General features: G+C 48.5%; 1 protein-coding gene across 1 annotated transcript; it reads right to left on the bottom strand.

Annotated features, from left to right (window-relative positions):
• Positions 1-1,275: 1,275 nt before the first annotated feature.
• Prkcg (protein kinase C gamma) lies at positions 1,276-27,030 on the bottom strand. The gene is made up of 18 exons (XM_038339392.1): positions 26,861-27,030; positions 26,466-26,497; positions 25,416-25,498; positions 19,717-19,828; positions 19,425-19,556; positions 17,921-18,077; positions 16,626-16,760; positions 16,226-16,313; positions 15,902-15,931; positions 12,085-12,237; positions 11,224-11,412; positions 7,723-7,814; positions 7,574-7,636; positions 6,108-6,246; positions 4,153-4,233; positions 3,179-3,286; positions 2,267-2,407; positions 1,276-2,089 (listed from the first exon to the last, which is right to left on the bottom strand). Exons 1-18 carry the CDS (start codon positions 27,028-27,030, stop codon positions 1,901-1,903), a joined length of 2,094 nt encoding a protein of 697 aa, XP_038195320.1. The 3' UTR covers positions 1,276-1,900.

Here is a 27,030-nt window from a genome sequence, read left to right as displayed (position 1 = left end):
TGAGGAGAGACAGCAGGGGCAAGCCGGAGTGGGAGGTCCCCTGGTGAGGACTGGGGCTGTAGTCAGGCAAGGGGCGGAGCCTGGGGTCTGGGCAGCTGGAGAAGGCGGGAAGGGGCGTCCCGGGCCGGGGTCCCTAGAGCAGCAGGCGGGCAGGCGCAGAGCAGAGCCGGGTCCTGCAGCCGCCGCGGAGCCGGGAGCGGGGCCAGCCCCCCCCCCCCCGCCGTGATGTCAGCGGGGCCACTCTTAAAGGGGCAGGCCGCCTGCCGAGGGTCGGAATTTGGGCTGGGGCCTTCATGAGCGGGGATAGGGGTACAGAAGTGGGGGTGCCGGAGAAAGAGATAGTTTTAGCATCCAATTGGAGTAGGACTCGGAAACCCAGGGGAGATGCCAGGCCCTCAAAGGAACCTGCTAAGCTTTTGAGGCTCTGTCCCCTCCAAACACACTGACAGGCACATCATTCCGCTGGCCTGCCCGATCCAGTGACTACATTCCCCATCAGCCCTGGCGGCCAGAGGCCAGCACCTGGAGCGGGGGTCAGGGTCTTCTCCGATGTCTTCTGGGAAACGTAGTCTGAATTGATTGCTCCCCTCCACACACTTATCGCTCCCCTCCACACACACTTGCAAGTGGGTCAGGAGAGAAAGAGGCCGGGAGAACGCTTCTGTCTGTTTTCTGCCTTGCTAACTGGTTTCTAAGCCCCCAGGTTCTGATTGTCTCCCCTTCTGTGACATGGAGTCCATCCTTTCTTTTGATCATGTCTTTCTCTCCATAGGAGGCCAGCCTTTCATCTCCCTTCCCATGGACTTCTCTGGATCCTGGTGTGTGTGTGTGTGTGTGTGTGTGTGTGTGTGTGTGTGTGCACTTTGCTCTGGGTGAGTATACACGTGTGGTATCTGGGTGGAGGGTCGGTCATTTGCTGACACAATTAATGGTCAAGGGGTGTTCTTTCTCATTAAGTATTTGACTGCTTCTTTAAAGCAGTCTCTGTATGTCGCTCACATGCCGAAGGTGTCTTCGCTTCTATTTTACGGGTCTGTGCAGTCTCTCTCCCCCATCTCTCTCCACACCCCCTATGTTTGTTTCTATGTACAGCCGGCCCACCTCCGCACCCCCTTCATTCCCCAAGCTTACAAGAAAACATCCAAACATTTTAGCATCAGCATCCCAAATTTATTCTCCAGCAGCTGTGTCTGGGTGGGAGAGGCTAAAGGAAGGGGGTGGGGGAGAAAAAAGTCCCCGAGAGTGGCAGGCACTGCCGAGGACATGGACGGGGAGGTGTGCTTCCGACCAAGGCTGGAGCCATGCACCGGGATAGGTGAGCAGTGATGGGTTCTGGAACAAGTCTAGAACAAAAGCTGACTGACAACAGTCGGGGAAAGAATCCTCCGTGCATGCCAGGAATCCCCAGAGCGTGGAAGGGAGGTGGCCTGGAACACGGAGCCCAGCCTCCCACTTAACTCTACAACTGAAGTGGAGGTAGGAGGGGCCTTGAAGGATGCGGGCGGGCTGATCTGGAATCTTAGTCTGGAGCAGGCAATCGCATGAGACTACTTCCCCCAGGGTGTTGTAGGGGGGAAAAGGCATAAAACTACCAAGATGGAGTCTAGAACCCCTCACGGAGTGGGGTTTCTTGGAACAGTGGGAACAGCATCCAGATGTTGGGGGTGGGGTGGGGAAACAAGGCTCAGCACAACGGAATCTAGAGCACCGAAAGGCTCTAGAGACTGTATGGCGTTTAAAAAGCCAGCAATGCTTGGGAACAGCATCTAGAACCCGTTGGGGTGCGGGAAAGAGGCCAGAGGCTGGGGTGCAGGACCTAGAATCTGGACTAGAGGTAGGGAGGGGCTGCAGCCGGCGTGGCGGAGGGGGCACTGGGGACACCTAGTGGTGGCAGGTGAGATTACATGACAGGCACGGGCACTGGGCTTGTGGGGCTACGGGCATCTGGGTGCACGAAGTCCGGGTTTACATAGGTAAAGCCCTGGAAATCCGATTGGTCGATGCTGGCTAGGACCAGGCGGTCTGGCGGAGTCAATGCTGGCGCCGCCCGTGTGAAGAACTTGTCAAAGTTTTCGCCACTGCGCCCACACTGTGATATGAACGGATGGAAAATTAGGCTCTAATAATCAGAACCTAGGCACACCCCCGTAGTCTCTGATACTCCCTTTGGGAGCATCTCTGCCGAAGGGTCCCCACAACTCCACACACAGGTATTAAAAGTCTGGAACTCCAACCCCCAGGGATGGAAGCTGGGAGGGCAACTGACCGGACGTGGTCTGAACGGAGGTGCAATCTCCAGTCTCTCCAACCTCTCCCAGTCGATCCAGCGGAAAAAGCCATGTGCCCGGATGGTAGGTTCGCCATCTGGCCCTGAGCCCAGGCGCTTTCCCGGGTGCTTGGTCAAGAACTGCGAAAGACACACAGAGAGGGCCTGCCAGATAGCTCATTGAGTAAAGATTTGCCACAAGCTTGATAGATGACTGAGTTCAATCTCTAGGACTCACATGATGGAAGGGAGAAATGACTCCCTAAAATTGTTCTCTGCTCCACATATGTGCTATGGTATGTGTGTGTGTGTGTGTGTGTGTGTGTGCATGCACACACACACAATCAACAGATTAAAAAATGCAATTTAAAATGCCTTAAAAATCAAGTGTGGTGGTCTAAGGATCAGAGAAAGTAAAAGAGACATAAGAAAAATCCCAAAGCGGGAAGGAGGGAGGGAGGGAGGGAGGGAGGGAGAGAGAGAGAGAAAGAGAGAGAGAGAGAGAGAGAGAGAGAGAGAGAGAGAGAGAGAGCGGGAAATAGAAGATCTTCTGTGCCTACTAAGGAAGAAGAAACTGGGGCTTGGAGCTCACAGTTTGGGCAACTCATCAAGATCCCTGAAAAATAAAAGTCACAAGAATTGGAGGTCATCTGACCCATCCAGCTCTGGAAAGACAGGCTTTTCCCTCTCGGCATTCCCCACAGTGTGCCAGGATGTGGGAACTGCAAAGGATGACGAGGTAGAAGCCACCCTTGGTCTGGAATGACAATAAGGTGGCAAACTACTGTTCAGCCAACTTTTGCAGCAGATGGCCGTAAAGAGGTTTGAGTGAAAGGAACCTTTTTCTAAAAGAGTTGGTAACTGGGGTGTATGGGTTGTGGATCTGCAGAAGCGGGGAGCTGGGGCTCTCACCCCCTTGCAGATGGCCACCGCTTCCCGGGAAAGTGACTTGGGATAGGTGACAGTTTGTTCCATGATGGCTTGAAACAGCTCCTCTTCATCTTCCCCATCAAAGGGCGGCTACAAAAGTAGGGAGAATAATGTCAGGGCTTGACAGGCTGCCTTTCCCAATCCTGAATCCCTTCATTACCCACTTCAAACCAAAGTATTCTGATAATGCATGCCCCGCCCAAACCCCTGTGGACAACTGCCCTGGAAAAAAACTAGAAAACTATCCCAACTTCATTGCCAATTGCCTCTCACACATGCTCCATTTCTGTGTATCTATCTACTGTCTGCCTGTATTTTTCTGCTATGCAAATCAATGGAGTGTTAATTAGGAAATATGTCATCTAATGAGAGAGGTAGGGAAGGAGAAAGACACACACAGAGAGGGACAGAGAGTCACAGAAGGAGAGGCTTCAGAGAAGACTGGAAACAATTACCCTCACTGAAAGTGTTCCGTCTTCCACGGTTAGGAAAGGCAATATGAAGTAAAGGTTTGCTTGTTTATCTGTTTGTTTTGAGACAAAGTCTCATTTATCCAGGCTAGGTAGCTAACAATGGCTCTGAATTTCTAATCCCCTTATGTCCACCCCCCAATTGTTGAAGTTATAGGCATATAATAACACACACAGTAATCTCTTGAATTGAAAGACATCCTTCCCATGTTCATACCACGGATATTACTTTGTTCTGGGGAGTGGTAATATGGTTCATCAGACCACTGAAGAGGTCCACAGAAAAAAGGTGAAACAAAAGCCAGACTGACAGGGCTAAACCAATGTTTCAGGACCGTGGACAGCGCTGTCCTGCCCCAGCTTCCTGCCGTTTAGCACTACAAGCACGTTTTCTTAGACTAGACTCCATTCCTTCAAGAATAATGCCATACAAAAAGGAGCATCCACTCAATGTAATCAAGTCAACACATCCGCACTTCCCCTTACCTGTCCTGCCAACATCTCATACAGCAGGACCCCAAATGACCACCAGTCAACAGACTTCCCATATGGCTGATAGGCAATGATCTAAAAGAGAAAATAGTGACATTTTTTGAGACAGGGTCTCACGCAGTTCAGGCTTGTTTTGAACTAACTATGTATTGAAAGGTGACCTTAAACTCTTTATTCTCCTGCCTCCACCTCCTGCGTGTCAGGAATTCAGATATGTGGCACTGTGCCTGGCTGTGGCTACTTTAAGATGTGCAGAACTCCTCTGGCCTCTCTCTCTCTCTGGATCCTGACCCATTTCAAGTGTTTTTGACACAAATATTTTCCACTCTGAATATTTTAGCAAGAGCTCCACCCTTTGGAAAATCCAGGAAATGATGTTTATATACTTGCAAGGTTCCTTTACGGTCAGATATAAAGGCTACCTAAGGGCTGGTAAGATAACAGCAGATAAAAAGGCCCTTGCCACACAAAGCCTGATGACTAGAATTGGATCCCCAGAACTCACATAATGGGATGAGAAAACTAACTCCCTCAAGTTTTTCTTTGACCTCCATATGTTAGTTAACACACACACACACACACACACACACACACACTCATAAATGCAATACTTTTTTAAGTGGTGAGAACAAGCCCTGTAAAGTTTTCTTATAACCCTCACAAACATGCTGTGACATGTATACACAAAGTAATACTATGCATACACAAAGTAATAATAAACTTAATATTTTAAAGCCTATCTAGCCCAGGCACAGTGGCACACACGTTTAGTCCTAGAACTCAGGAGGCAGAAGCAGGCAGATCTATGGGAGTTCGAGGCCAACCTGATCTACAAAGCAAGAACCAGAACAGCCAGGACTACAGGACTACACAGAGAAACCCTGTCTTGAAAAACCAACAAAAACAACAACAAAACCACAGAAAAAGAAAGAAAGAAAGAAAGAAAGAAAGAAAGAAAGAAAGAAAGAAAGAAAGAAGGAAAGAAGGAAGGAAAGAAAGAAAAGGCGATGGGTTGTAGGGATGACTCAGTGGTTAAAACTGCTTGCCACATCAGTGTGAGGATGAGAGTTTGAATACCCAGAACCTACATAAATGCCAGATGGGTGTAGTGACCCACCTGTGATTCCACCCTTGGAAGGTGGGGGCAAAGAACCCTTAGTACAAGCTGGCTAGGGAGACTAGCTATATCAAAAAACTCTGGGTTTGACTGAGATAATTTGCTTCAATGAATAGAACAGAAGGGTGATGGAGGGTTCCTAACATAACCCTGGGCCTCTGCATGCCTGCACAAATGTGCCCACACACATGCAAATATGCATATACATGTCACTATACAAACACACTAAAAAATGGAAAGAGTTCCTTAAAATTCAACAGCAAAGCTACATGTACTATCAATGAGCTGCCATTCAATTTCGTACTAAAGGGTAAGCCCCACCCAAGCAGCACACAGAAGAGACAAAGCCTCACAGCAGGCATAGTGTTCCTAGGCCTTCCCACTCAGAATATACTAGAAATAGTCTCCACCTTCTCCACTTGGGAATAGTGCATGCTCTAGTCATGCTCCTACAAGCCGATCCTACTCCTGTACACTACTCATCCGCTAGTCCTGCTGGCTTTACCCGTTTGAAGGAGGGAGATCTAAACCACTGTGAGTGGTACCATTCCCTAGGCAGGAAAGCCTTAAGTGTAGGAATGGCACAAAGTGTATGAGCTGAGGACTGAGCACATGCGTGAACACATTGCTTTCTGCTCTTAACATGAAAGTGACCAGCTCCTTGTCTTAAAGTGCCCGGCATGTGAGTCTCTCCACTCAAGGCATTGGTGGAGACTACCATAGATGGGGACTGGTAAGATGCCCACAAATCAAGGACAAATCTTGTCTCCTATGACTACTAGACAATTGCACCAACTGAGAGATGTTCACAGAGCAGCAGGCTCAGGGTTACCTCAGGTGCTATGTAGTCTGGGGTCCCACAGAAGGTTCGGGTTGTGGACCCAGGGAAGACATTCTCTTTGCACATGCCAAAGTCTGTGATCTTGATGTGTCCTTCAGCATCCAGCATCACATTATCCAACTTGAGGTCCCTGGAAGGTGAGAGAACAAGGGAGAGTTGCAAAAGAGTAGTGTGATGGTCAGTGTTCCGTGTCAACTTGAACATATCTGGAGATAGTGCACTATCTCCAGAAAGAGACTCTCAGTGAGGGAATTGCCTAGAGCCAGTTGGCCAGTGCACATATTTGCAGAAGACTTCCTTGATTAATTTAGATAGGCAGACCTAGTCTACTGTGGGTGGAATCACTCTAGGCAGGACACTAGCTTCGTGAATTAATTCATTGCTCTCTACTTTTACCTGTGGGTGTGAATAGCCTTGACTTTTCCTCAGTGATGGAAACTGTGAGCCAAACCAAACTTTTCCGCTCCTTGTTTTTGGTCTTGATTTTTGTTTTGGTTTTTTTGAGACAAGGTTTCTCTGTGTAGCTTTGGAGCCTGTCCTGCAACTCACTCTATAGACCAGGTTGGCCTCAAACTCACAGAGATCCACCTGCCTTTTCCTCCCGAGTGCTGGATTAAAGGCATGCATTACTCCTGCCCAGTGTCCCTTGGTTGCATTTGTTAGGTTCAAAAATTGTGAAGCCGGGTGGTGGTGGCGCACGCCTTTAATCCCAGCACTCGGGAGGCAGAGGCAGGCGGATCTCTGTGAGTTCGAGACCAGCCTGGTCTACAAGAGCTAGCTCCAAAGCCGGGTGGTGGTGGCGCATGCCTTTAATCCCAGCACTTGGGAGGCAGAGGCAGGCAGATCTCTGAGTTCGAGGCCAGCCTGGTCTACAAGAGCTAGTTCCAGGACAGGCTCTAGAAACTACAGGGAAACCCTGTCTCGAAAAAAACAAAAAAAAAAATCTGAAGAGCTAGCTCCAGGACAGGCTCTAAAGCTGCAGAGAAACCTTGTCTGGAAAAACAAAAAAAAAAATTGTGTGTGTGCGTGTGTGTGTGTGTGTCCAGGTGCCTGGGGAAGTATGCAAAAGAGGATGTCATGGCTGAGAGGTGGTACCGTACGCCTTTAATCCCAGCACGAGGAAGCAGAGGCAGGTGGAACTCTGTGAGTTCAAGACCAGCCTGGTCTACAAAGTGAGTTCCAGGACAGCCAGGGCTACACAGAGAAACTCTGTCATGAAAAACAAAACAAACAAACAAGCAAAAAGACAATGTCATATCTCCTGGAGCTGGAGTTACAGGCAGTTGACTTCTGTCTTCTGCTGAACAATCTTTCCAACCCCCTTGTGGTGCAATTTAGAACAGCAATGAGATGCAAAACCCAAAGCAGCTAGCATTCAGCAATCCATAGCTATGTGTTGGAATGGCACCCCTTCAAGGAAAGTGAAAGCACCCATGGAAAGTGCTGGGGCTACTGACCTGTAGATGATTCCCTGGTTGTGAAGGAAGAAGAGGCCTATTGCAATTTCCGCAGCATAGAATCTGGAGGAGCACATGGGACATGGGAAGGTCAATGACAAGACCACCCCATCCTGCCTCCCATTCCCTTCACTCTTGCTAAGACTTACGCTGCGTGGGGCTCCTTAAACTTGCCCAGCTGCTGAATGTGGTACATTAAATCGCCTCCAGTGACGTACTCCATCACGAAATACAGACGGTCCTGAGAAAGATCAGGTGTGGCTTAGTCAGGGACACACCACACCTGGACAGAAAAGTTTTATTGTTTTGATTTGGTTTGGTTTTGGTTTTTTGAGACAGGGTTTTTCTGTGTAGCTCTGGCTGTCCTGGAACTTTCTATGTAGACCAGGCTGGCCCTAAAGTCACAGAGATCTGCCGGCCTCTGCCTCCCAAGAGTTGGGATTAAAGAACTGGACCACAACCGCCTTTTTTTATTTTTATTTTTTTGAGTGTTTTACCTACATGTATATATGTCTCCACATTGGCACCTGGTATCTTTGAGTGTCAGAAGAGGACAATCTATCGATGCCAAGAACCTAGAGATTCCACCATGTGGATGCTGGGAACGGAACCTGGGTCTTCTGTAAGAGCGGCGTCTCTAACTGCTGAGTCATCTTCCTAGCTCCAAACTAATTTTTTTTGTTTGTTTAAAGACAAGGTCAGTGGTGGTGCATGCTTTTGATCCTAGCACTTAGGAGGCAGAGTCAGACAAATCTCTAAGTTCAAAATCAGCCTGATCTACAGAGCAAGTCTCAGGATGACTAAGGCTAAAACAGAGAAATCCTGTATCACATACATACAAATAAAAAGACAAGGATGGTCTCGTGTAGCCCAAGTTGGCCTTGAACTCACTGTGTAACTGAGGATAATCCTGAACTCATAATCCTTCTGCTTCTGATTTCCAAGTGCTGGGAATACAGGGATCTAACACTGCCGTCTAAGGACAGCTCTTTCCTCCTGCCCACCTGGGACAGACATGGAGACCTCCCAATTCACTCTGCCAGTAATCCAGAGGAACTGGACAAACACATAGGCAAGCTCCGAGATTCTAACCCTGCTACCTTGGAATCTCCGCAGCCCTGTCTCTGTTACTCTGATTACCTGACTTTCTAAGAGACCCACAGGACTGGACTGAAATGCAGGAGCACTGAATCTCATGCTGCAGCCGCACGCATGTGTAGTCTGGCTATCTGGGACCAAAGGTGGCCAGCTTTCTCTGCAGCTCTCAGTTTTTATTTCTCTAGGAGGAAACTGTAGATGGTGTGTGCACATATGTGTATGTGTGCATGTATGGGGTCAGAGAAAATAGGATGCCCACCTCAATCACTCTCTGTCTTATTCCCTTGAGACAGGGTCTGTTAGTGAACCCAGAGTTAAGGTGGCACCCAATAAAGACCCTGTGACACTGTTTCCATCCCCACTCCCACAGTACTGGTGTTACAGGTGCTCATGAGGCCACAGCTGGCTTTTTACATGGGTGATGGGAATTCAAACTTAGGTCCTCACGTGTGCACAGCAAGCATTCCTACCCACTAAGCCATCTCTCTAGCTCCTATTGTTTTTGTTTGCTTGTTTTGTTTTCGAGACACAGTTTCTCTATGTAACTTTGGAACCTATCCTGGAACTCACTCTGTAGACCAGGCTGGCCTTGAACTCACAGAGATCCTGCCTCTGCCTTCCAAGTATTGGTATTAAAGGTATGTGCCACCACTGCTCGGCCATAGTCCCTATTATTATTTATAGGATCTCCACTCTGAGGCCCAGGTTAAGTTCAAGCTCATGGCAATCCTCCTGCCTCAGCCTCCCAAGGGCTAGGATGACAAATGTAGGCCACTACTCTCAGTTGCCTGCAATTAATCTTTGCTTGGTCAGAGATCAGGGAAAGTGAAGTCATACCCTCCCCAAGCCCTGAGGATTCTAACTTCTTGTTCAATCCCTCAGTCTCAGGGAAACTCCTTTTTCTGACTCATACTTCAGTCAGAATCCAAAAGTAATGAGCTCACCCTGGAAGCCCAATCATTCTGGGCATGTCCAATTAGAAGACATTAATAAGGGTTGGGGATACAATTAGTTTGGTAGAATGCTTGCCTAGCATTCACAAAGTCCTGGTTCGATCCCCAGCTTGGCATAAAACAGGCTCATCCTCTATAAATTGCAAGTTTAAGACAAACCTGGAATACATGAGACCCTGTCTCAAGGGGAAAAAAAATTCCCATCTAACTTATTCTTGGCTCAAAGCCATAGAACACTGGCTACAAGCATTGGAAATTGAGTTCACAGGAACCACTGAGCTTTGGACCACACCCATTCAGATTCCATCCTCAGACCGTGCCCTGCATGGCACCAGCAACCCCACCCCACTGGATCCCTCTTGTAGGACCACATTCATTCATTTTTAAAATTGATTTTTTTTTTTGGAGGCAGTGGCACACACCTTTAATCCCAGCACTGGAGGCAGAGGAAAATGGACCTCTGAATTCCAGGCCAGCCTGGTCTACAGAGTGAGTTCCAGAACAGCCAGTGCCACACAGAGTAACCTTGTCTCAAAAACATCAAAAAATTTTTTTTGATTAAAAATAGATAAAATTAATTTTTAAAATGATTTTAAATTAGGTATTGGGGCAGGTATGTGCATATGAGCACAGGGGTCCCCAGAGACCAGAAGCATCAGCACCCCGTGGAGCTAGAGTTACAAGTGGTTAGTTATGAGCCACTGCGCATCTGGTACACATGGGAAACAAACTTAGATGCTCTGCAAAAGCAGCCCATTCTCTTCACTGCTGGGCCATCCTTCCAGATCATTCATTCATTTCTTTATTTTTATTTTATTTTATTGAGATGGTGTCTCACATTGTAGCTCTGGCTGTCCTGAAACTCGCTCTGAAGACCAGGTTGGCCTCCAACTCAGAAAGCCACCTGCCTCTGCCTCCTGAGTGCTGAGATTTAAGATGTGCACCATCACCTCCAGACTTATTCATTCATTTTAACAATTTATTCGTAGTTATATGTGATACATAAGTGTGGTTACATGCATGTGAGTGTGAGGGCGTGTGAACCCATGTGTCCCATGTGGCAGTAATGGTGTCTCTTAGCTCTATCATTGCTTTGAGACAGGGTCATTTTCTGAACTGGAAGCTCACCAAAGTGACAAGCCTGGCTATCTTGGGACCTATTTGTCTCTGATCACCCCCCATCCTGACCCCCCGCCGCAATGCTGAGGCCACGGAATACACAGCTGTATCCTCATTTTTGTTGTTGTTGTTATTGGTTGGTTGTTTTGTTTTGTTTTCAAAGCAAGGTTTCTCTGTGTAGCTTTGAAGCCTGTCCTGGAATTCTCTCTGTAGATCAGGCTGGCCTTGAACTCACAGAGATCCACCAGCCTCTGCCTCCCAAGTGCTAGGATTAAAGGTGTTCGCCACCACTGTGAGGCCATATCTGACTTCTTAATTGAGGACTGGGATTCAAACCAGGCCCCCACACTTGTGAAGCAAGCGCTCTTACCCAGCGAGCCATCTCTCAGCACTGGCCACATCCTCTCAGAACACAAGGTTCTTTTTGCCTTTCCCTGAACTCAGCCTTCTGAACCATGACCCCCATCCCTTCTTCCTCACCGGTGTCTGAAAGGTGGAATGAAGCTGCGTGAGAAAGTGGGGCCGGCCTCCAGGACCTCGGCCTCCCAGTGCCAGCACACGTTTCTCCACTAGGGTGCAGTCCACATCATCATCCTGGACTATGACATCCTTTTTCAGGATCTTGATGGCATAGAGTTCATCAGAACCTCTGCGTTCTGCCAGCATCACCTACAAACAGATGTCCGAAAGGACCAATCCATTTGAGAAACTCAAGGCTGCAGGGCCGTGTACCACTCTTCATACAGAAGACAGGATGAGAGCCCCTTCCTCCTCTCCCAGAGGACCAGATATTCTGAAGTTGCATCTACTCCCCTTCAGAAGAGTGCTGGCATGTTTGGTATGGGGAGGGATATGAGTGCCAGTGAGTGTGTGGAAGTCAGGGACAACTTGGGGGAGTCAGCCACATGGATGCTGAGAATCACACTCAGGTAGTCTGGCTTGGTGGCCAGAGCCTTTGTCTGCTTTGCTATCTTGGTGGCAAATGCCCTCACCTGCTGAGCCATCTTAACAACCCAGTATGTAGCAGAAATATTCAGATAGCCAATCATTTTTTAAAAATATGAATTGGTGGTTGGATCCCCTGGAAATAGAGTTATAGAAAGCTGTAAGCCACCGTGTGTGTGTCCTGGGAATTGAACCTGGGTCCTATGGAAGAGCAGCCAGTGCTTACTTAACCGCTGAGCCATCTCTCCAGCCACTAGATACCTAATCGTAACCTAACTCCATTTAGGGACTCAGGAGCCTAGTAAAAACCCCCCACCCAAACTTCCTCCCTAAAGAATAGAAATCCAACCTGTCTGCAGGCCTCCTCCCCTCCCCCCAGAATCCTAGGAATCTAACCTTTCCAAAACTGCCTTTCCCTAGAACCATGAGGAAGCTGAAGTCAGAGATATGCAGGCGTCCTGGGCTGGCACTGAAGAAACATCGCTTGGAGTCGGTGGGACTCGGGGATGGGGAAGGAATGGGGGAGGAAGAAGGGCCCATCCGCACTCTCTGTGAAAAAGAAGAGAGAGATCCAGAGACAGTCAGAACCTAGAGAAGTCCTCAAGGGACACAGTACCCCCAAATGAAAAGGACCAAGAGAGACAGAATGGAAAGAAAATGGCATTGTCCTCATTCTGTGTTAGGTTAAGAACATTCTCTGGCTATGCTCGCCTGTAACCCCAGCACTAGGGAACCCGAGGAAGGAGAATGGAGTGCATAAGACCAGTCCGGGATACCACAAGACCTTGTCTCAGAAGATAAGAGAGAGTAGAGAGGTGGTAGAGGGGAGGGAAGGAGAGAAAAGGAAGGGAAGGAGGAAGTGAGGGCACGAGGGAAGGCAGGATTCTCCATAGCTGGTGGACCTATTATTTAACTAACATCTAGTCAGATCCAAAGAATTCACATTTATAGATTTGCACATGTTAGCCTCTAAACCAGAACTCCTTGAGGGATCAGAAGAAAGAAAAAAACCACCTGAGTCTCATTTCCAGGTTTTCTGAAAATAGGGCCTGAGAACTTGGACTTGAAACAAGATCCAAGGGGACACAGCCTGAGGACATTGGTCTGAGGACAACATTGAGTTTTGATGATGGAGTGTTCTTATCCTTTCGTGCCTCCACCTCTCAAGGGGGAAGCAGAGTTGGGGGACCCCATGACTGAACTCCAACAGCTGCCACATGTGTCCCTCTATATCCACTGTCATCTTTCTGATAGGTTCTCTGCTCTGCAGGCAGAAGGACCAATTTAAAAATAAATAAATCAGGTCATATCTTCCCTTTGCCTTCAAAGCCTCTAACGGCTTCCGTGTATTAAGATTTTATTCCCTGCAGCTTCAAAACCAGGCTCTGGTCGGTCCTGAGTGTCCTTCTTCTCTCTGCCCCTCCCTCTCGTTCCATGATATAAACCCTGGCCTCATTTGCCTAGTCCTCTATCTCCCCTCAAGGCCTCGGGAGGTGACGCCGAGTCTTCTTAAAGGCTGTCCTGTCCCATCTCCTGCAATCTGTTCCTCCTTTAGACCAGAATCAAGTGTCTCCTTCGCAGGTGTCTCCTGATGGCTTTAGCAGAGTCAGACACCTCTCATGAGACCACTTGCTACCATGGTCAGCTCCTGCGTGGCTCTGAGTAATTAGCATCTCTCCATCAGTATGACTGTCGCCTTACTCCCTGGAGATTCTACAGGACAGTCTGTTTGTTCTCCAAGACACAATGCCTGGAGCAGAGCCAGGTTCAAGAAAAACTGCACATGTGTCTGTACATGTACAGACACATATATGAGATAGAGAGACGGATGGATGGATGGATGGACGGACGAACGGACAGACGGACGGACAGACAGACAGATAGACAAAGACAGAAAGAGACAGAAAGTAGGAGTATTTGCATTTTTGTCTGACAAGATCTCATGTAGCCCAGACCAGCCTCAAACTTGCCATGCGCCTTGAGCTCTTCATCTGCCTGCTTCTGCTTCCCAAGTGCTAGGATTACAGATACAAGCCATCTAACCTGGCTTCAAGAAGCAGTTCCTACAGGATGTGTTCATATGCAGAGGTGCAGTCTGACCTTCTGAATTTGGGGCCCAATCACCAAGGGCATCTCTTCATAACCTTATCCATAATGTAAGTATAATAGGTGTAATTTCCAATAGAGTTAGCAAGAGTTGGTGATTAACATCTGCAAATCACTTAGAACAGTACCCAGCATGTCCCTTTTTATCCAGCACTGGGCCTGAACAAGCTAGGCAAGTGAGCTCTATCTCCAGGCCTCTCGGAGACTTTCTTTGTTTTTTGAGACAGGGTTTCTTTGTGCAGCCCTGGTCTGTCACATTATAGGTCTGCATTGGTGACACTAACGTGCGCTTACTGGTTGTGGAAACAGCTGTGGAAAACACCACACACAGTCATACCTAATCATTGGTACTCATGGACAAAGCAGTTAGTCCACACTGGGTATGGTGACACATGCCTGTGACCCCAGCACTAGGGAGAGGGAGGCAGAAAGATCAGAAATTTAAGGCCAGTCTCAGCTCCATAGTGACTTTGAGGCTATCCTGGGTTATATGAGTCTTCCCACCCGCCTTTTCTTCAGATAGTCTCACTGTGTAGCCTTGGCTGGCCTGGAACTTTCTGTGTAGACCAGGCAGCCCTCAAATTCACATAAATCCACCAGTCTCTATCTGTCTCCAGGATGATGGGATTAAAGGCATGTGCCACCACGCCCAGTTTAATATTTAAATTATCTCAGAATACAACACAGCTCCGCCCAGACCCCTCCATTCTTGCTTGGCTTAAAATCAGACATCCTTGTGAGGAATGACACAGCATTCTCTCTGATGCCTTCTCCTTGCCTTCCCCCACATCCTTTGACCAAACTTCACTGTCCTTGTTGCTCCTACCTGGCTCCTACCTCAGGGGCTCACACATGCCCGTCCCTCTGCTGCAAGGCCCTTCTCTGGGGATCCTCACTCTTTGTCTTGCTTCATTTAGATCTTTGCCCAACAGTCACTTTCTCAGGGAAATCTTCTTACTGCAAGCTCACATTATTATCAGCAGAATTCCCAATGCTTCTCGAAGAAGATTGCAGTATTACCAACAGAATTCCCAACGCTACTCAGTGCTCATTGTTTTCCTTATCGCTTATGACTTCCTAACATATTGTCATGCACTTTTAGTTTTTAATAGTAAGAGAACTGAATCTGGAGTTTCATGAGTTCTAGGCAGGGGCTCTACCATTGAGTCACACCCCCAGCCCCTCACTGGGGGATTCTAGGCAGGGGCTTTACCATTGAGCCATACCCCAGTCCCTCATTGGTGGATTCCAGAAAAGAATTCAATTGTTAAGCTATAATTTCAGCCACCCCTCCCTTTTTTTTTCACTTTCCATTTTGAGACAGGGCCTCACTAATTTGCCCTGCTGTCTTTGAACTCACTCCATAGCTCAGGCTGTTGTTGAACTCATTCTATAGATGGCAAGCCATGAACTTCTGTTCTTCCTGCCTCAGCCTTCAAAGTAGCTGGGATGGCTGGCGGGCACCACCAGACCAGAGTCATGTCTTACATCATGGGTGAGTTGGATGGAGGAAGGAAGGACTGTCTTGTTGGCTGCATAGGGATCCCCAGGGACTAGACCCATGCCTTGTATGCAAAAATGTGCTTTGTTTGTTTGTTTGAAAGAGCAAAGGAGGGGAATAGTCACACTGCCTCCTTCCCTGTGTTCTTCCCTCCTCCCACCCATCAGCACTCTCTAGGAAGTTGTCCTGACTCTCAGACTATGCTAGTTCCCTGGTGCCTGAAGCTATTTCCACCATCAAACACATCCCCGTTCTGATGTCTCAGGCTGCCTCCTTCATTAGAGAGGAGCCCTAGGGAATGGCCTGATTATTTGCTGGCACCATGCTTCAGGAAATAGTGTTCAATGACCAAATGAGTGAATGAAGAGAACAGTGTCCACACTACAGAGACACAATGTTCAAGGGCCAATTCAAGGAGAAGCCTCACTGACTGCTCACTGTTCGGGGTAGACTAAGACTTCAGGACCTGTAATTGAACTTAAATACCTTTGATGGTAGCCTTACCTCATGTAGTCACTGATGTTATTCAACAAACACAAAGTAGGTGCTCTACTTATGTGTGCAGAATTGAAGACAGGAATCAGGAAGATAATGAGTGATACTCACCTCATACAATTCCAAGGGGTAATTACAGGCCTGGAGGAGAAGAAAAGTCACAGTCAGAACCCCTTGAGAGATAGGTAATTGCCCTAGAGCAAAGGCCCACAGGGGCACCTAATACCCCAAAGCCATGGGGATGGAGAACTACAATTCCCATGAGACCCTGTGGCCTAGACCCCTAAGAAAAGTTGAGGAAGGAGCCCCGGAGTCTTCTGGGAATTGTAGTCCCAGTCCCAGTGCTCTACCAGGGATAGAGGGCAAAGCCAGCTCTGAAGATGGGGAGGCTGGGCTGGGCTCCCCTGGGGGAAGCCAGTCAGTCGGTCAGGGTACCTCAAACTTCTGGAGGAGGCTGCAGTTGTCAGCATCGGCCACCGGTACATTGTAATACTCGCCCTCCTCCTGGTTCAGTAACTTGTACCTGACATACAGACGGAGACCAGGGCCGGGCAGGGATGGGGGAAGCAGGGCACCCATGGGAGAGGCAAAGACATCCAAAGGGAGGTAAGTGACACAGAAAGACGGACACAGAGATGGAGAGAGAGAAAGAGTGAGATACGAAGAGAGGGGAGAGGCAGGACGGGAGAGAAGAGGAAGAGGAGGAGGAAGAGGAGAAAGGGGAGGAGCTATGTTGGTAGATAAAGGGGGAAAAGATGGTGGCCTAAAAGTGAGACCACATATGGAAAGAGAAGGTGACACCCAGGTCCACCACCAGCCCAACCCTGCTCCTCACCATCCATCCACAGGGGCCTTGAGGAGCTCTGAGACGCCAAAGGACATTGCACCCATGAAATCATTTCGGGATGTTCTATCCCAATCCCACACCTCCACACTGAGCCGGCGTTCCACATCCCCTGGCTTCAGGTTGCTGTGGGAAGGGTGGAAGCAGAGTGAGGAGCCAAAGCCATGGCTCCCCACTTCTTTTTACCCCAGGCACTGGAGGTTTTCCCAACTCTGACCCTCAGAGAACCTCCCCCACTGTCACAGGTTATAAACATAGCTATCACAAGCTTTCTCCATTCCTCCCAAATTCTTGGTCCCTTCCCATCAGTTCTCTGGTCCTTTTCTCTCTTTACTCTTTCTGTGCTTCTCCTCACAGGGTCTCTCTCCCCTTGTCCTGGCTTCCCTTTCTGTCCTTGTCACTCCCCTCCTCCTCTCTTCTTTGTTTCCTTCCTTCCCTTTTCTCTCTCTCTCTCCTTCCTCTCTCCCTCACTCCTTTTCTTTCTTTTGGTTTTCTGTTTGTTTGTTTAAAACAAAGCCTCTCTATGTCATTCCAGCTAGCTTTGAACTTGCCTCAACTCCCAAGTTACGCCATTACAGGCATGCACAACTATGCCCAGCTTCTTGACCTTCCTAGTTGTTTCTCTCTATCTGTCCCTCTGCCCTTCTCTTCCTGTGCCACCCTACTTCTTTTCCTTTTTCCTCTTCTGGACTCTTCTCTGGACCTCTCTCTTTTTTTCTGTTCTCACATATTCTGACCGCCTGTCTGAGCACTTGTGTGTCCATCACCCTATCTGCTCATTCTCTCTGACTGCTTCCTTAACAATTTAAATATTTTGAATGTGTATGAACATTTTGACTGCACGTGCCTATACACCACGTGTGTGCCTGGTGTCTGTACAGGCCAGAAGAGAACATCAGGTCCCTTGGAACTGGAATTGCAAGTGGCTGTGCCATGCAGGTGCTGAGATCCCAGTTCCTCACCAAGAGTAGTACTCACACTTCACTACTGAGCCATCTCTCCAGCCCCTCTGTCTGCTTCTTGAGAGTCCTGTCCTCCTCACTCTGTCTCTCCTCTGATATTCTCACTCTGACATGTAGGGCACCGAGGGGGAGTAAATACCCAGGGACCTGTCTCTCAGCTTCTCCATCCCTGTCCTCCTCGATCACTCCATTCCTGTCTCCCACCTTCTCCTGTCTCTTATTAGAGACTTCCTCTACTCTAATACTCTGCCCCCAAGCTCTCTGGGTTGTGTGGGTTCCTGGGACTCTCAGATCCTCCTCTGTCATCACAGCCCCAGAGCTCACAACACGAAGGTCTCGTTCCACACGGGATTTAGTGTGGCTTTCACAGTCCTCGTTTTCTGTTTCGTCAGGTTCCGAGGGTCTGGGATGAGCTTCAGTTTCACATAGGGATCAGACAGACCATTGGGGTCCATAGGAATGAGGTTCCGGGCCTCGCCAACTGAAGGTAGAAGGCAAGGAAGGATGACTTCTTGAGTTAGAGAACCAAGAAATAGCTCCCAGCCCTCCCACAACCAGTAATCAGGAATGCAGGATCACATCCAGCAAGATGACTAAATGGTAAAGGTGCCTGCCACTGATCCTGATCATCTGACACGGAAGGAAAGAATGACTTCTTCCCATTGTCTTCTGACCTTCACACATTCGCTGTAACACACAGTGCATACATGTACACATGTACCTGATAGATAAATGGATGTTTAAAAGACAGAGCTGGAGAGATTTTTCAGAGGTTAAAAGCACTGACTGCTCTTCCAGAGGTCCTGAGTTCAATTCCTAGCACCCACATGGTGACTTACAGCCATCTGTAATGAGATCTGGTGCCTTCTTCTGGCACGTACATGCCAGAAGTAAATAAGTAAGTAAGTAAATAAATAAATAAATAAATCTTTAAAAAATAAAGAAAAAGTAATAGAGGCTGGAGAGATGGCTCAGTCATTAAGAGTACTTGTTTTGCAGAGCACCTGAGTTTGGTTCCCAGCACCTACATGGTGGCTGGCTACGATAGCTCCAGTTCCAGGAGATCTGACACCCTCCTTTGGCCTCTATGGGCACCAGGTACTCACATGGTGTTCATACATACATTCTGGCAAAACATTCATTACATCTAAAAAGAGTATTTTTAAAAACAGAATTTAAGGTCAGTTTCCTTTCTTTAGGACTTCTCTTTCTACCGCCTATATTCAGGACGTAAGGCCTGTTGCCTGGAGCATGTGCCCAGAAATCAGCATATTTCTTCCACTAGAACTCAGGAGTCTGGAGTCAGACTCTGCTTGGTAAGTCAGATCTTGCCTCTCATCTCACCCTTTCAATGGCCACTAATTGGAAATCTGGGACGAGAGTGGGGCATATAGCTTAATGATAGAGTGCTTGATAAGCACGGTGAATTCCTAGGTTCAATCCTAGCACACACACACACACACACACACACACACACACACACACGCAGTCTGGCATGGTGTTGCATATCTGTAAACCTAGCATTAGGGAAGTAGAGTCATGTAGGCCACAGGTTAGAGACCAGCCTCTCCTGCATATCTGCTACACATCTAGTTCTCAGATATGAGCCAGGGCTACATGAGATCCCAGCTGGAAGACTAAGGCTGAAGACAGATCTTCTGCTAGAAAGGGATTAGATAGATGGAGCCCAGTGGGGATGGTGTCAGAGATGTGGGCGGTGTCTGTGGGGGGTGTGGTATGCTGGTTCCCCACAGAGAACACCCCTGGTGAGTTCAGCCAGCCTTAGCTCTAGGTTGAGGGAGTGGCTACTGAGGAAGCAAGTCCTCACCAGTGATGTGGATCTCATCTGACGTGGGAGCCCGGATTTCCAGTTGCAGACGTCCACGGCGCTCGGTGTGGTCCACGCCGCACAGGGAGGGAACGCTGCGCACACAGCGTCGGTGCACGTTCATCTCACAACCTGAAGGGACAAAACTGGAGTTAGTATTTCAGGCACAGGCGCTCACCATTTCCCCCTTAAATCACACCTCCACCCAGACATTGCATTGTGGTTGAAGAAGGAGCGCCCTCTAGTCCCTGATCTTTGCTAGGGCAACAGACATCCTGGTTGGCACACTCACAGGAACATTTCATGCCCTGGTGCACCAGCCCGTAGAGGAGGGAACCACAGTGGTCGCAGAAGGTGGGGCTGCTGTAGCTGTGCAGGCGGAACTTGTGCTTGTTGCGAGGGTCCTGGGGGGGGGCAGAGAAGAGTCATTTAGGGAAATAGGATTGGGGGAGGGTCCTAAAATCTTAAGAGAGGTGATTTTTTTAAATAGTTTATTATTTTTGCCTTCGCATGTCTGCACGTGAATGCAAGTGCAGGTGGAGGCCAGAAGAGGGCGTCAGATGCCCTGGAGCTGATGTTACATAAAGTGTAAACTTCCCAGTACGGGTATGGGAACGAACTCAGATCCTTTGGCAAGAGCAGCAAGTATCCTAAACTGCTTTGCCATCTCTCCAGCCTTGGAAGTTTTCTGTTTTATTTTTAGGCCATGAGATGGGGTTTCATGTAGGCCAGGCCAGCCTTAAACATGATGTAGTGGAGGATGACCTTGAGTCCCTGATCCCAGCCTCCAACTGAGATTGTAGTAGGCATGGACCACCATGTTTGGATAGAATTAGCAACAAAGACGTGTCCCCAGTCAGAAAAACATCCTTTCGGTTTTCTTCCTTTGGTCTCGCTATCTGTCACCTTTCTGCTCCACATCTCTCGTTTCGGTCTACATGAATTCACTGAGATCCTGCTGTGTGTCAAGCCCAGCACTGAATAAATACAATTAGAAATCTGTTACGTGGAGGGACTGGAGATTTAGCGCTATGAAATGCCTGTCTGGCCTTCATGGAATCCTCTGCTCCCCAGCACCCCATAAACTGGGTGTGGTGGTTCATGCCAGAGGGTCAAGAATCCAAGGTATTATCCTTTAGCTGCAGAGCAGCTTCAAGACCCTATCTCAAAAAAAAACCCCAGAAGGCCGGGCGGTGGTGGCGCACGCCTTTAATCCCAGCACTCGGGAGGCAGAGGCAGGCGGATCTCTGTGAGTTCGAGACCAGCCTGGTCTACAAGAGCTAGTTCCAGGACAGGCTCCAAAGCCACAGAGAAACCCTGTCTCGAAAAACCAAAAAAAAAAAAAAACAAACCCAAAAAACCAGAAATATGCAAAACACTCATCACCTGACATTTTTCTTTCTAATGGAGGGCGATGGAATATGTAAGCACAGTAAATAATACTGAACACAAATGTCCATGGCTATTTTGGAGGAAAATGAAGCAGCGGTACGGACCTGGTGGCACAAGCCTTTCATCCCCGCTTTTTTTTTTTTTTTTTTTTTTTTTTTTTTTTTTTTTTTTTTTTTTTTTTTTGGTTTTTTGAGACAGGGTTTCTCTGCAGCTTTAGAGCCTGTCCTGGAACTAGCTCTTATAGACCAGGCTGGTCTCGAACTCACAGAGATCCGCCTGCCTCTGCCTCCCAAGTGCTGGGATTAAAGGCGTGCGCCACCACCGCCCGGCTCATCCCAGCTATTTTCGAAGCGAGACAGGTGGATCAGAAATTCAAAGCTAGCCTGAGCTACACAGAGAATTCAAAGCCAGCTTGGATAACTTAGTGATACCCTGTCTAACATTTTAAAGGGGCTGGGAGTGTTGCCCGGTGATACAGCACTTGTCTGGTATACATGAGACTCTGGGTTTGATCCCAGTATTTCAAAAAGAAGAGGTGGGGGGGGGAGCTGGAAAGAAAGAGACAGCAGGGGAGGAGGAGGGAGAGAAGGAGGTGAGAATGAAGAGGAGGGAGAGGAGGAGGAAAGAGGAGGAGGAAGAGGAGGAGGCGAGAATGAAGAGGAGGGAGAGGAGGAGGAAAGAGGAGGAGGAAGAGGAGGAAGGTGAGAATGAGGAGGGAGATGGGGAGAAAAGAGGAGGAAGGGGAGGAGGGTGAAAATAAGGAGGGTGAGAATGAGGAGGGAGAGAAAGATAAAGGAGGGAGAGGAAGGAAAGAAGGAAGATGAGAAAGAGGAAGAGGAGGAGAGAACCAAGGAGCAGGATGGAGAAAAAAATGAAAGGAGAGAGAAGAGTGGGAGGAAGAAAAGGGGGAAGATGAGGAGTAAAATCTGAGTTGGAGACTCAAAAAGGAGTGTTCAGGGAAAGTCTTATCCACAAAGTGGCATGAGAGCTCCCAGAGTCCATTTCTTCCCCCAACTTGCTCTCTGAGGACCGGTGAGCCACCCTTAGCCCCGGGTCCTCCACTCACTGCCTCCCTCCAGGCTGCCTTCACTGGGCTCCATGTGAGACAAGAATAAGTCACAGCAGGTACCAGAGGGCCTGACTAGATTAATGGGAGACGCACAGCAGAACTTAGTATGTGGACATGCCCACGGCTGCTAGTCTGACAGCAGTTATTGAGTTGCTGTGGTTATTAGGAGGGTTATTGCTGGCCCTGAAAAGCTCTGAGTTCAAATAACAGCTAGGTCACTTCCCAGATGAATGATTTGGGGGGGGGGGCAAATTCATTTCCCATTTGTTAGCCCCAGCATCCTTCTCTGTCAAATAGAAATAAACATTCTTTCTATGTCTTAAAGCGACATTAAATGCCCAGGGTACAATTATTCAGGAATTTAGGACATCAGCCACTACCTTCCCCACCCACATTCCACACTCAGAGTAATGTCTGGCTCTTAGAAAATTGTTTTACTTTTCCCTGCTCCCTTCCTCCCTTTCTTCTTCCTTCCTACCTCCTTCCCTTCCACCATCCCTCTCTCTGATTTTCCTTTCCGTCCTTTTTATAGGCTTGTTTGGAACTTATTGTGTAGCTCAGGATGTTTCTTGAAGTCCTGCTCCTCCTGCCTCTATTCCTGAGATGCAAGCATCCATTGCCATGACCAGTTTACACAGTGTTAGGGATGGAACCCAGGGCTTCTAGGCAGGTGATCTGGCATCTGAGCTACAGCCCCAGCCTCAGATTTACCTTTCTCTGAGCACGCATTGGAAAGATTATCCTAAAGGGAGGAAAGTTAAGATATTCTCAGGCTTTCATTTATTTGAGTGAGATTGCTATCTTTACCTTTTAGATTCATGATTTTATATGAGTGAGTAATTTACCTGTATGTATGCATGCATGTATTTATGCATGTATGCATGTGCTGCACATGTATGTGCTTGGTGTCCACAGATATCAGAAGAGGGCATTTGATCTCCTGGAACTAGATGGTTGTGAGCCACCACTGGATACATGGAACTGAACCTGTGTCCTTTCCAAGAGCAACAATTGCTCTTAACCACTGAGTCACCTCTCCAGTCCCTAGTTTTCTGTTTTAAACTTGTGTGCGCACGTGTGAGTGTGCATGTACATGTGTGTTTGCATGTGTAGGCACACATGTGGGGGTCAGAGGACAACTTGCAGGAATTCCATCCTCATCTTCTACTGTGTGGGTCCCAGGAATGAAATTCAGGTTGCCACCCTTGGCAGCAAATGTCTTTACCAGCTGAGCAATCTTGATGATCCAATATTATCCTTACTCTGTTTCAGATACTATCCCAAGGGTTTGACTCAATTGATACTGGGAAATGACCCCGTAATTAGGCACAATTCTCACTCCCTTTATAACCCAGGAACTTAAGATGTACTGTAAGTAATTAAGCCAGCTGTTTCAACACACACCTGTCATCTCAGCATTTGGAGGGCTGAGTCCTCAGTAGAATAGGGTTTTAAGGGGAGCCTGGACTACATAGAGAGATCCTATCTAAAACCAAAACAAAACAAAACAAAACAAAAAACAGAGAAAAACATGGGACATGGTGTTGCATACTTTTAATCCCAGCACTCAGGCAGCAGAGGCAGAAGGATCTTATGTGGTCAGCCTGGTCTACACAGCAAGTTCCTGGCCATCTAGGGCTATATAGTGAGATGCTGTTTCAAACAAAACAACAAAAACAAGACCTCCAAAAGAAGCAAAAAAGACTTTTGATCTCTCCCAAAGAAACAGAAAAGACTTTAAAATGTATTTAAAATTTTTTTAAGAAAGAAAGACTATAAGAGATAATTCCTCACTCATAGAGGAACTGGCATTCAGATCATGTGTTCTAGTTCAAGAGTCTCTGCTCAGATGGGAACAGAAGAAGAAGCAACTAATCTAATCTTATGAGCAATTATACGGATTCAAGCCTACACTGGGTGTAAAATAGTTGATGAGTATGTATGTAATCAGGACCTCATAAGACACTGCTAGCGTTGGAGGCAAGCAGGTGCACAGACAGGCAACAACACGCCCTGGCATTGGTACACAGTGGTGCTCAATACATGCTCTATGTAGTCACATTCTTTATGCAAATTTGCTTTCTTTACCTGACAAGCAGGCAGGTGCCTCATGAGCCTCCATGGATCTTTCCTCCTGCCTTTTCTTTGTCTTGCTAAATAATGTCTTGCTATTTATCCCAGTCTGCCCTCGAACTCATGATCTTCCTGCCTCAACTTCCCGATTGCTATCTTCCTTATCTATGAATCATATGACTATCTCTTGCCCTGTACCAAACTCTGGGAAGAAACAACCTCTGTTGAACCGTTGAACGGCTAACATAAGATTGGAAATGTCTAGACTGACGCTACCCCGTTCAACCATGTAGCTGTTCAAATTTAAATCGATCTGAGCAAAACGGAGTTTAGGTTTCTTTTCCTTACAGCATCCCTGTTTCGTTCCAGCTGCATGCTGCTGATGGCAAGCATAGAAAGAAAACATCTCCATTACCACAGGCAGCTCCACTGGCCACTGCTAGGTCATAGCTCCATTTAACAGGGGAAGAATCATTGGCTTGATGAGAAAGTGAAGAAGAGGAAAGAAACCAGTGCCCAGAGTTAACTGTGTTTATCAACCCTGCTGTGCAGAGGAACAGGGCGAGATGGTTGTGGATCTGCATGGTTTCTGTGCACTGTGGGGTCTCTCTGTGTCTCCCTAAACATCTAAACGTCTCTACCACTTCTTATTTCACACACACCCTTAAGAAAAGTCCTATGCCTGGATGGAGGGGGGAGGACCTTGAACTTCCCACAGGGCAGGGAACCCTGACTGCTCTTTGGACTAGAGAGGGAGGGGGAGGGGAATGGGGGAGGGGAAGGGAAATGGGAGGTGGGGAGGAGGCGGAAATTTTTAATAATAAAAAATAAAATAAAAAAATAAAAAGAAAGAAAGAAAAGTCCTATGTAGCGCACGCTTGCCTGGAACTTGCTATGGAGACAAAGTTGGTCTTCAATTCCAGATCTTTCTGCCTCCACCTCTTAAGTGCTAGGATACCTGGCTTGTGCCATGACACCTGACTTCAAATTTCTCTTTTCCTGCATCTCTGTCCATCTTCTGAGATTCTCTCTGCCTATTTTACTATTTCGGTTTTGGTATCAATAACTCTCTCTCTCTAACTCTCTCTCTCTCTCTCTCTCTCTCTCTCTCTGTGTGTGTGTGTGTGTGTGTGTGTGTGTGTGTGTGTGTGTGTGTGTCTGTGTGTCTGTGTGCGCGAGTGCCCATGGCAACTTCATCCTTTCAATGACTTTTGGTCTCTTCAAGCCCTGCTTCCTTTCTATGCCCTCACCTGTGTCCCCACCCTCTTCCAGGCCCCCTTCTCAGTCCCCCTTTTCAGGCCAAGGGCAAGGAATCTGGGCCAGACTAGCTCCCCCTATCTCTCCAGCCCCCCTCCCCTCCCAGCCTTAAAAATAGAAAGAGAAATTGGGACGGACGCCGAGGGGGTGAGGGCGGGGACATGGCCTGAGGAGGAGGAACCAGGTGTCTGGGCACTCACGTCCGTCTGGGGGCCCTTTCCAGCGCCTGGACACTCGAAGGTCACAAATTCGTGGCATCGGCGGTGAACCACAAAGCTGCAGACTGGAGATGAGAATGCAAGAGACACAGAGGCAGGGAGAGACCCCCATAGCTACAAATTCAGAGCCAGGCATTCCAGCCCACAGAAGACCACAAAAAGAGGAATTTCCACATAGAGTCCAATAGAGAGAAAAATCAGAGGAGAGACTCAGACCAAGAACCACATGGAGACAAACAGACACAGCCACAGAGAGCAGGACGCAGAACCCCAAGAGATAGACTTGAAGGAAGACAAAAAGAGACAGAGAAACACTGCGACACAACCCCCATGCGCACACGTGCGCATACACACACACACACATACACACACAGAGAGAGAGAGACAGAGAGAGAAAGAGAGAGAGAGAGAGAGAGAGAGAGAGAGAAGAAAGGAGAGAAGAAAGCAAGGAGAGAAAGAGACGGGTTTTGAAGAGAAACAACAGAAATCCTTAGACATAGCAGAGAGCAGCAACTTGAACAGAAGTGAGTCTGGGGGCGCTGCTTCGGCCCGCCCCCCACCTTGAGTCACTCTGTTCTCAGCCAAGTGGCAGCTGGTGTTTTAGGACTCGCCCCCCTCGCCCGGCCCCCACCCGCCCATTAGTGACCCCACCCGGCCTGCCCCTGCTTTAGGGATGGATGGTGTTGTCATGGCAACGGTAGTCTGGGGAGGGGGGGCTCTGACTTTGCATCTCCGAGCCCCTTCCCCCCTTCATCTCCCCTTTTCCAAATCTCTCTGTTCCCATGGAAACAGATTCTCCAAATATCTGTCCCCACCTGGAGCCGGCCGAGGGAGGGGCCCCCAGCACCACCTCCGCGGTGGCCCTGCCATCAGAGTTTCCTCCCCACCACAGGCTGTGTCTCTGCCACACCCCCCGCCCAGGGCTCCCCCGCGCCTCTCTGGGGACCACAGAACACGTGTGTCAGCCGCCTCAGCTGTGAGGCCCCAGCCTCCACCCTCGGGGGTCCCAGGAGTCCAGGTCTCAGCTCTTACCTTGACATTGCAGGCCCTGCTTTCCAATGCCCCTGGAAGAATCAAGGATGTAAGGTCAGTGCAAAGAGGGGTACCAGGGCCCTCCCACCTTTGCAAGACATAGGTTTGCGGCTTCCCATCCTCACCCAGGTGTCTGTGTGAGTCTCAATCTCTTTCTACTAGAACCAAGAAATTCTAGTCCCAACTCCTTTTCCCTTGGACCCTGGAATCCAGCTTCCAGCCCCTCCTCCCTCAGACCCAGGAACCTAGGCTTCACCACCCCCCACACACACCCTTGAGCCCAAGAATGGGTGCTACAACCCCTTTCTGCTCAATCGTTTGGGGACCGGTGTGACATGACCGACCCTCAAGTCCCCTCTTCCTCCAGCCCTCTCCCCCCAGTCCGCTTCCCTCACCAGATGAAGTCGGTACAGTGACTGCAGAAGGTTGGTTGCTTGAAGAAACGAGCGGTGAACTTGTGGCTCTTCACCTCGTGGACCACCTTCTGCCTCAGCGCCCCCTTTCTGCAAAACAGGGGCCGGGGTCCCCCCTCTGAGTCGCCTCCGCCGGGGCCCAGACCCGCCAT

This window comes from Arvicola amphibius, chromosome 8 (genome assembly GCF_903992535.2).
Source record: "Arvicola amphibius chromosome 8, mArvAmp1.2, whole genome shotgun sequence".
Classification (NCBI taxonomy): Eukaryota; Metazoa; Chordata; class Mammalia; order Rodentia; family Cricetidae; genus Arvicola; species Arvicola amphibius.
The sequence above is the reverse complement of the archived record's forward strand: the minus strand, read 5'-3'. Positions and strand labels throughout refer to the sequence as shown.